This window comes from Drosophila mauritiana, chromosome 2L (genome assembly GCF_004382145.1).
Source record: "Drosophila mauritiana strain mau12 chromosome 2L, ASM438214v1, whole genome shotgun sequence".
NCBI lineage: Eukaryota > Metazoa > Arthropoda > Insecta > Diptera > Drosophilidae > Drosophila > Drosophila mauritiana.
Window position 1 is genome coordinate 16,608,295 of NC_046667.1, and position 9,911 is coordinate 16,618,205.

The 9,911-nt window shown below is 40.5% G+C and overlaps 1 protein-coding gene across 3 annotated transcripts; it reads right to left on the reverse strand.

Moving 5' to 3' along the window:
• Window positions 1–8,209: 8,209 nt before the first annotated feature.
• LOC117145643 lies at window positions 8,210–9,357 on the reverse strand. Of its 3 annotated transcripts, none has more exons than XM_033311379.1 (3): window positions 9,176–9,357; window positions 8,811–9,105; window positions 8,210–8,655 (listed from the first exon to the last, which is right to left on the reverse strand). In XM_033311379.1, exons 2-3 carry the CDS (start codon window positions 9,019–9,021, stop codon window positions 8,294–8,296), a joined length of 573 nt encoding a protein of 190 aa, XP_033167270.1. In that variant the 5' UTR covers window positions 9,022–9,105; window positions 9,176–9,357; the 3' UTR covers window positions 8,210–8,293. The 3 variants fall into 3 exon arrangements, with proteins under 3 accessions (XP_033167270.1, XP_033167278.1, XP_033167261.1); XM_033311387.1 differs by having other exon boundaries at window positions 8,811–9,108; XM_033311370.1 differs by having other exon boundaries at window positions 8,811–9,357.
• Window positions 9,358–9,911: the final 554 nt, after the last annotated feature.

Here is a 9,911-nt window from a genome sequence, read left to right on the forward strand (position 1 = left end):
TTTCTTAGTATATGTAGATCTTTGAAAGCACCTTGTATAAAGTCACAGGTACTTAAAATGTGCTACATAAAAAGGAAATAGGCAATTAATCACACTTTTGTTTAAAATTATTTTAATATTATAGACTTTTATTATGTGCCAGGAGATTAATTTTGAGATGTTTTCATATTCGCATCTAAAAACCGGCAATACAGAGACTGCCTTGTTTAGATTTTTGTCCAGCCTCTGGGCCCCCGCAAAAGTTTTTCTATTATATTCAAATTAAACTTTGTCGCTACCTGTCGGAATTGTTTTGCTGGCCCGGGTCAAATTTGTTTTATTGCAAAGCGAACAAAATGTTGCACACGTTAGATATTTGATGGCCGTCTGCCTCTAATGGGACTTGTTGGCCGTGACTTGTAGCACGTTCCATCATTAAATTCAGAAAACGGGCCTGCTCTCTTAAAAGCGTCATTAATACGTGGCCACAGCCAGTTCAGGCGCACTTCCTAGACATTTATTTTGTTCATTTAATAATAAATTTCACCGCACCTGAGCTGGGTAGTCCGAGTCCAGAGCCAGGACTTGGTGCGCCTTGTGCATTTTAGCAAGTTATCAAGCTCTTGACTGTAATTCTATTTATTGCTGCATTTGCCATGCCAAGCACTTCTCGGCTACGAGAAGAAAAGTCCTGGCGGAGGCTCGGTTCGGCTGGCATAAATGCGCTACTCAGTCGGGCATCTTGGGGACTCGAATGCCAGTAAACATTCTCCAGAGATCTAAGCGCTGAAAATAAAATAATGAAGTTAGAAATGTTCGCGCACGGCAAGTAGTAAATACCTTGCTAAAAATGTAGGTCTCTGCATAGCTAGCGAATTAGAGAATTATTTTAGGAAGTTTTAATTTTAAATTGAACATTTTATATGAGAAATGTTTACCTGTCCGCAAAACCATCAAACCTTTCTCAGTTAGCACACGTTAGCACGTGCAATAAATACCAAGTAGCATTTCGCATTTTCGAACATTACCTAGAATGTTTACTGCGCTTTTCGGGGACATCTGTAGGAGATATTCGCTGTTGGCCAAGTCTTTATGTTGAGCCCAAGGCCAAGAAGCCGCAGACTGCTAATGTGGCCATTGCAGCTGCTGCAGCTGAAATTTTAACGGCCTTTTCCTCTAATTTCTCTGCAGTTGGCCATTTTCCGGGTGCGGGCTTAGCACTTGCGCTTTTCTGGGTGGAGAAATGGTGAGGGGGAAACCGGGGGAAATGGAATGGAAACATAGACATAGACGACTGGCAGCGTCAGAAGTTTATTTAGTTGGCGAGGCGATGCCTCTTCTCCACTCTCACAGAGTTACACTGACAGCCGTCGTCCATATTTCTTATTGATTTATCTGTTAATTAAAATTCTTAGCACGTAACTGGGTGTGTATGGGTGGGGCTGTGGCCCACGGAGATGCTCCTATATACATACTATATACATACAGCATGTACAGTGCCGCACCACCCACAGTTACAGATACACAGATGCAGACAGGCAACACGAAATGCATTTCAACTGCTTGTCTTCAAATTGCAATGCCAATGTCTCTGCATCTGTATGGGTGCCGCTGTCTCAGTGTGTGCGTGGCTGTGTGGGTGAGTAAGACATACGGGTTGCCTTTTAAGTTGATCAAATCCACCCACCCATACAGGAATAAACGGGGTGCTGAGGGGTATTTCGGGTCCGCTGTCGTCGCATTTTATTTGATTGATTTCTCAAAAACACAGCCAGCGCAACAATAAATAACTTTGCTACACAACTTTCATTTGCTGACAATGCAAAGTTGTCAATCCCGAAAATAAGTGCAAAAACGAAGTCTGGTTTGACCAGCCGCATTGTTATATACCCTACTCGTACTATTTTTAAAGTAGTTTTCAATAATAAGAAAAAGATTAATGCTACACGATTTTGCTTATATATGTGTTACTCAAAGTTAGCAGTGAAAGAGATCCTGTATTAACACCCTACATGCTTATTATTACGAAATGATTGTAACCACTTTCCCTGTGGGTGCTTCCTACTTCAGTAAACTCTCCTAGATAACTATCGACTCCTTCCTCTGCCAGACATTCCTGGGCACTCGCCGCTGGAAGTGTAAAGAGCTATCTATGGCCGCATCTACGGGCGAGTTGCTACCAAACGGTGACACAGACAGGCAGACGACACAGACATAAGCATATTACAATATTACACTGTCACCGGAAATGGCTTTAACGGCAACAACAACCAAATACAGATGGAAAAAAAGCCAGGGAAAACTAGGGGGGAAAATAAAAGAAAAGGCAAGCAGATTGTATGCGACAAATGGGAGATAATGTAGCTGGTGAGTGGGGACCTCGAGATGTGGGATGGCATGGGATATGGTTTGAGATCTGGGACCTGAACCGAAACGAAACCAAACCAAAACGAAACGAAACGATTCGAAAGACGGTCTATGTCTGAGTGGCATTATTTTAACATTTTATGCTGGCACAACGAAAATCTGACAGTTGACTAGCGCAGAAAATATGCTCACAGGGATACACGAACACACATGTATGTTGTAATATGGAAAGAAGCGGAGGAAAAATATCTGCCGGAAACGAGGACGCAAAAGTGTTAAGCGCAGCCCAGAAGCATGAGGAATTCCTTTTGTGCCCCGGCGTTGATATTCAATCAGCGGCACTCCTATATTCATCATCACCATCAGCTATCCCCACAGTCCCGTCCCCAAACATATATACATACATCTCTGCTGGGACGATCCACCTAGGCCGTCATAATTGACAAACCAGCTCACGTAGTGAATCAGTGATGAATGTTTTTATGCTTATTGTTGAGTTCACTGAGCGAAATGAGTTGTTTGTCTGTCCGTCTGTCCGTCAGTGTGCTCACGTATGTGTAAATGGGTGGGCATTAGCTCGCTTCAGCAGGTGGGCGGAGTGGGTGATGGGCGTGGCTGGGGGTGAACTAACAGCACGTGCTGCCCTTACACTGCGGAAAGGGGAGCATTCTCGCACACATGCGATGAGGAGAAGTCAATCTGGGCTGTACGCCGAACAGGCTTACAAATAACTTAGTTTCCGATATTTCTAAATATGGCGGAATGATAATTAGCGGAAAAATGCTTCAATCAATAAGAAAGCCTTAACAAGCTGGCAACTTATTTAAAAATGTAATTTACCTAATTTTTATAATTTTCTGAACACTTAATTAATTCTGAGTACAAATTTTAATGCGAACGTCCTTCACGATTTATAAGTTTCGAGCACAATCACCCACTTAATTTCGATTCGATCGATGGCATAAAATTACCCTTTCAAATTATGGAACCGCGACCGAAATAAAATATGGCTAATTTAAAATATATATATTTTTTTTTTTGACTGACTCAAGGGCTTCAAAGCAACCGAGGAAATAAAAACCGCACAGTGAATGCCAGGGCTGCAGCCACAAAAACTCACAGGCCAATGAAATGCAATGCAATGGTGTGGTTGTTGAATTTCGCATTTCGCCAAACGGCAATGGAAATTATTAACATTCATAGATGAATGACAGTCATTGGCTGCGGTTCGAGTTTCACTGGGTTCCGAGGAGTCGTAATAAATTAGGTTGATTGCTGTGGGGATTCGCAAATGTACGGGCAAAGTGCAGTGGTTAAGCCCTCTGGATTCCTGGCGGGTGATTTTCCTCCTCTTTTTTTTTTTTGCACCGCGAAATTGTTTGTTTTGCGGTCACTTGAATTTCTCAAAAAGCGAATCAACTCTTTGGGTGTTTGAGTTCCAGTGTGAGTCGCCAGCCCATCATCAATTATTCGGCGAGAACGTCATCAGCGGCGTCGGGCCTTGAGGATATATACAGGAGGAGCAGGAGCAGGACAACGGGCAGGACACCGAAGGCGAGCAACAATTGCAATAATTAGCGAATGATTTAAAACCGTCAGTAATCATCATTACCGTTGTCGTCGCGGTTGTCGTCTCCTTTTCCCACTTTTCACACTTGAAAATACAAAATTATAGTTTATTTATAAACTATTATTATTATATTTATTATATTATTATATTATATTATATTTATATATTATTATAAAAATTTTTGGATAACGAAAAACCAGATTTTTAACAAACTTTTTAAAATTTAATTGCGAACAGAGTGTAGTTAGAATAAGATGATAGCAAAAATATATCAATTAAAATATGGAACTTTAAAACAATACTCAAATATAAAGCGAAAGATATCTGTGCTATTAGAATGGTTTTATTTTTGTTATTCCGGACCTGATTTTTAACTGATTTTTATTCAGTGTATTTTGATTAACAAAGAACGAGGACAGGCCATTCCGAACTGAACCGAGTCGAACAAACCGCTGACGACCGCGGGCATTTCATTTTAGCTCGTGAAATTTTCAAGTGAAAATTTCGTTTGCGGCTCGCACTAATGACGATAAATTGCGTCGCCATCGCACAGGGCACTATAAATAAGTTTTGCTCGGCAAGGCCCGACTTTTGACCCCGATTTAGGCCAAAAACGGGAAAGGTGCACCCCATCAACAAACGGCTTAAAAATGCTGCGCAATGCGTTCCTGCTTTGCAACTGGATGTAATTTCAATTTATCACATTTCAGCAGGGAGGGGATTTAACCATTGGTCAAAGGAGTATATCGTAGTATATATGTAGTATATATTATCTTGTAGAATGCAGTTAGATTTGGATGAACCCTTTTTGATATATTGTCGAGAGATGTATGGTTGTGAGCTAAAGGCTTTTCCGGTTATAGATAATATTTGCTATTCCAAATTGCTGTTTGAAAAATAGCAGTTAAGCTTTCGTATGCGTCAACTTTTACAATATATTTTGGTCTGTCAACCTGTTGCCAAAATTCTGAAATGTCAGCTCGCCCACGATATAAAATATGTGCACATGTGTGTGCGAGGTGAAAAGTAGAAAACTGAGAACAGTTGAGTGGAAATTGCACAGTTGAGAAAAGTTGGGAACATCGATAATATATTTCATATTGGAAAACCAAGAGCAACGCACCCGATAGGAAAAACTTGGTAAATACTAAAACTCGCTGCCTGGAACCCTTTACGCACATCCACACCAACTAGACCACAAGCACAGATATACAGATGAGGTCAACCGATTAGCAATGTCGAAATTAATATAATTTATACAAATGTTTCTAAATATTTATAAAAATTTCGTTGCATTTTAAAGAAAGTTTCGAGTAAAGCAGCTGGAACAAAAGTGTTTCTTTTTTTGTAAGCATTTTAAATAAATGTGTGCTTTATCACACTTGAATTCCTTAGAATGTTAACCCTGCCTTCGAGTTCTATTCTTTCGACTTCAGCTGTCCCTACGTGTATCCATGAAATTCAAACAAATGGCAAAGTTAAATTTGAAAATAATAGAAAAACTTTCCGCAGTCACTCTGGCAAGCGGCAACAACAATAGCAATAACAGCAGTAAAAGCAACAACGAACAAACAATAACAATAATGCAACTAAAATGAAACTATTTCGAGTGAAATAAATCTGTTAGAATGTGCAAAACTCCACTGCCAGCGCATTGCGGCTTGCATTTTTCGAAACGGACTCCAAACCGGAGATGTTTGAAGGGGGTGGCGCTGGGTGGTGGGGTGGAAGTCCTCATGGGAGCCAAAGGGGGCGTGGCAGCAGCAACTGGAAGTGGAATCATTTTTATTGCCAAACGTGTTTGTTGCTCAATTTAACTAAAAGTGCTGCCAACTAAAAGAGAGAGGTGGATAAAGGAGTAGAGTGGCAAAAGTGAAAAAGGACCGAGAGAAAAGTCCCTTTGAAAACAGACAGGAAAGTATCCTAGAAATTCTGTTGGGCAAATAACCCTTGAAAAACCATCGATTATCTCCAAATATTATGTTGTATACAAATTTTGATTAACTTGGCAGTTACTTTATTAATATTATTAATGTAATTTAAACCAGTTCGATCGATTTATGTTGATAAATTATTTTTTAAGGTATATTTTTACCAGTAATTACGGAATATTTATAAAATTCAAATGGCCCAAGATACCTACGAACTAAAAATCACACAGGATACTTAGCCAATACTAAAAACTGCAAGACAAGACAAACTTTTGTTGGTCATTGAACTGATTGCCATTTTAGCCGTTGCCATATCGTGGCATAAATATCACAAAATGAATTTATTTATAGGTGCATAAAGACAACCCGACTGTGTGCACTGCACACATGTGTGGATATTTATTGCAGGCATTGTTTGCCCATATTCCTGTGTTGTCTATTTATTTGCCGCCTTCCGTTTTGCCATTGTGTTTATTTGGGACTTTCTTTTTCTGGCCCAATCCGTTCTGTTTTGTTTTTTGGTGATTTGAAATCGATGCATAAATAATGGTTTATGCCAGCGGCTTTGGTTTCCCCTGATTTTAACATTTTATTAGAGTCCCATACCGTGCGTTTCGCAATTGGAAGGTTATTATATATATATATTTATAATGTTTATAATATATAATGAAAAATAAATTAAATAAATTAGTTAAATGTGTACATTACTATTTCTCAAATCGTCATATTATTCTTGCAAGGTACTTACACTTTCGAAACGTACTGTCCTACTGACGTTAAGGGCGGAAAATCACAGAAATGTGACAAACTTTTTCAATTGCACAATATACAAGCATAAATTTTATGCAATAAATAGCAACCCAAAACAAGCCAACAAAAAGGCTCGGAAAAAAGGACAAAGTTGCAGTCGAAAACAGGCTAAAACAAAAGATTGCCAAATCAACAATCAGGCGAAAGGGCGCGAAAGATCGTGAAAAGTTTTAGCCGCTTTCGTGACGTTTGCCAATTGCTGAATTCTCGATTCCAATGACAATCGCCCCAGGGCGAAACAACAACAACGGGGAGAGTAATAGTGGCAAAAACAAGGTGATGGCACGCCCACTTAGCCAGCTGCCAGTTCAACGCCCCCAAAAAGGGCAAAAGGAGCGAACGGGTTTCGTCGCTTACGTGACTTGTTTCATAAACAAACAGAAGGCGCAGAAAATTGGCACAAAATTGCCAGGCGAATCCTTGCCAAAGGACCAAAATTGGGGGGCCCAGGTGTATGGCCCGGCACCTCCTTTCGACTCCTTTTGCTCACATGTCCCGCTGACATTGAGCGGCGTGAAAGTTTCGCCCATGGAGAAGCTCCATTGGCAATTTGGCACTTTTGCATACGAGTTGGTAATTGTTTCCGCCAAGCATTTGTGCAGCTGCAGATGGGACTGCACTGCGTGTCCCTTTCGCCGCGCTTATCATTCAAAAGTCGTGGGCAGCTGCCTTATCCTTGGCTCAGGACATCAGACATCGCGCTGCGGACAGCTCTAAATGAGACATCGCAAGGACACGAAAGTTTTCTCATTACTAGACACACACTCCAGCACCCAAACGCCTTATGAGTTTCCCTTCCTTATCCAAAAATTGAGTAAAACTAAAATAATCAAGAAGCGAAAAAATGAAAAGTTGTCGCCACTTTGCGAACAGACAATGCAAAAGTGTGCGTGCAGTCTAAGAAAATGTTTGAGCTTTAATTGGACAAGTAAAAAAAAATGTTAGTTTAAATGAAAATTTTATTTGCATAGCCACAAGTATTTGGAAGTGAACACAACAAGGTGTTTTCCAAATTCCACATGTTATTTTATAGAGTTTTGAAAAGAGTTATTTAAACAGGCACTACTTTCAGTGGTATTTAAATCTGAAGGCAGTCCTGCTGCCATGCTACCCATAGACAGGTGAATCAAGCTTTCAGCTGCCATCCTGCGAGGAAAATTCTGCGTGCGGCAAAAGTTTTCATGCATATTCAACATCATTAGAAAGTCAGGACAAAGTAGCTGAAGGCAGAAAGGCAAGAGCCTTCGTGGAAAGTAAAACAAACCCGTTTAGGGCGCTAAAATGTAGGCTATAAATTATGTCATAGGTATAGTCGACCTTTCTCCACGTAGCTTCCTTTCTTCCAGTCTGCCGTAAGTGGGCTTGAAAGGAGTGCATTTAGGAAGTTCTGAAAAGCGTCTTAATTGCAACGCCGTTGGAAAATACCTGTAGAATTTAATTCTTCGCGCTGGAAGCGTATTAAATGCAGCAAAAATGTAGTTACTTACTAAAAGAGAAATTCGTTATAAGCATCTTACCTATAAGGTATAGGTAAGAAATACATAAATTGAGAGAGTAAGGAAACATTTTACTGAGTCGCAGCGTGTAGGTGTGAAAACAAATGGAAAATAAATACAAATTAGCCATTCCTTGGGACCTACATGACCAGACAGCACTTTTTGGCCGGTCTGGCGGAGTGGCGATTCTGAAAGCCATTCCTCTTTTCCTCATCTAAAGGTTCCTCCACATCACCCACAGTTTCGCGAACTTCCATTGCCTGACTAGCTGATGTGCTTCCCAGCTTGGGATCATAGGCCTCGGCTCCGATATTCATGGCCTGGACCTCGTCAAACTCCAGTTCGACGACCTCATCCTCGCCAGGATCCAGGCTGTAAACGTAGCCCGGATGGGGCAGAACCTGCTGCCGCTGGATGCTGGACTCACGCCAGATGGACTCGTAACGAGGTGCGTAGCATATGTCCTCCGAGGATGCCGTACTCCACCGGGTGTACGTAGATACTGCATGAGTATTAAATTTATAAATCCATCAGAAAATTAAAAAGAATTAAATGAATGTACAATACCAACGGCAAAATAAAGCTCAATATATGTATATAAAGGGCTTCAAAATACAATACATTTAATAAAGTGTTTATGGAAATTTCAGTACTTACACTCATCAAATAGCTTTTTGGCCACCTGGCTGGCCTTGAAGTCGGGCACAAACACAGGTGCGTTGGGGTTTAGGCGTCGGTCCAGCGATCGGCTGGCGACGGGGGGCGTGTCTGCCGTGGCGGGCGGAGGGCAGCTGCCGGGAGTCGACTGGGCGTCACCCACTTCCCCTGCGAGTTCGCCGGTCGATGCGGTGGCGGTGTCCTTGAACATGGTCAGCAGAGCACTTAACGCTTGAATAGTTTTTCAAATCTACATTCGAGTTCCGGCCGGACGATTTCAAGTAGTTTTTCTATTCTGCTTAAATGCTCAGTTGACAATTATGGCAGCGCACTTCTAAAACTACCTGATTATTTAATTTTCTTACCGGTATTCAGTGCCAAATATTTATGGATGACCAAAGACAGTCGCTTTCAAAATATTTTTGCAAAATTTTAGTTATGGCCGATTTTGGCAATGGGTTTGCGTATATCTCAACGTTTGGCTTCATAAAGTTTTGTGTTCCTACTACTTTTAATGCTTGGGCCTTGAAATTTAATTGGATAAGTAACGAAAAGTCTACTATGAACAAGCACAATTTATGCTTTTAGACAGTAAAACGCAATTAAATTGGAAACTATTTCAAAATAAATAAGTTAACTAAGCTCCTTTGTCCCGATTCATTGCAGTTTTTTTGATATGACTAAGCTTATTTACCTCCATTCAATTTCCTTTGTGTTGCAGTTAGATTGTTATTTGGACGATTTATGGGTTCATCCTTCTTATTGGGGCTTAAACCGTAAACTTCTTAATTTCCATGCATGCCATAATTCGATTTCACAAATTTGATTCCACTTTCAACTGTCACGTTTGATCCGCTTTTCTCGTTGCAAATAAAGTTTGACTTTTAATTAAATGGCCGAACTTACAATTATTTTAATAAGCCGTATAAATAAATTAGAACAAATTTCACACAAAGTGAGGTAAAATTGCCTAAACTCATCCTGACATTCCATCTTGCCGGTGCGTGTGTGTCAAATTTAATTTTGTGAATACCGCAAATTGACAAATATTTTCGTTTGGCCAACAAGAAGAAGGCCAAAAGCACCCAGCACTCTAATTCA

What these genes read in the sequence shown, in the direction of transcription:
- LOC117145643 (XM_033311379.1), bottom strand. Translation starts at nt 9,021, where the DNA reads ATGTTCAAGGACACCGCCACCGCATCGACCGGCGAACTCGCAGGGGAA. An exon ending in CAAAAAGCTATTTGATGAGT is followed by an intron (nt 8,656 to 8,810) that starts GTAAGTACTGAA and finishes ATACTCATGCAG; the next exon opens with TATCTACGTACACCCGGTGG.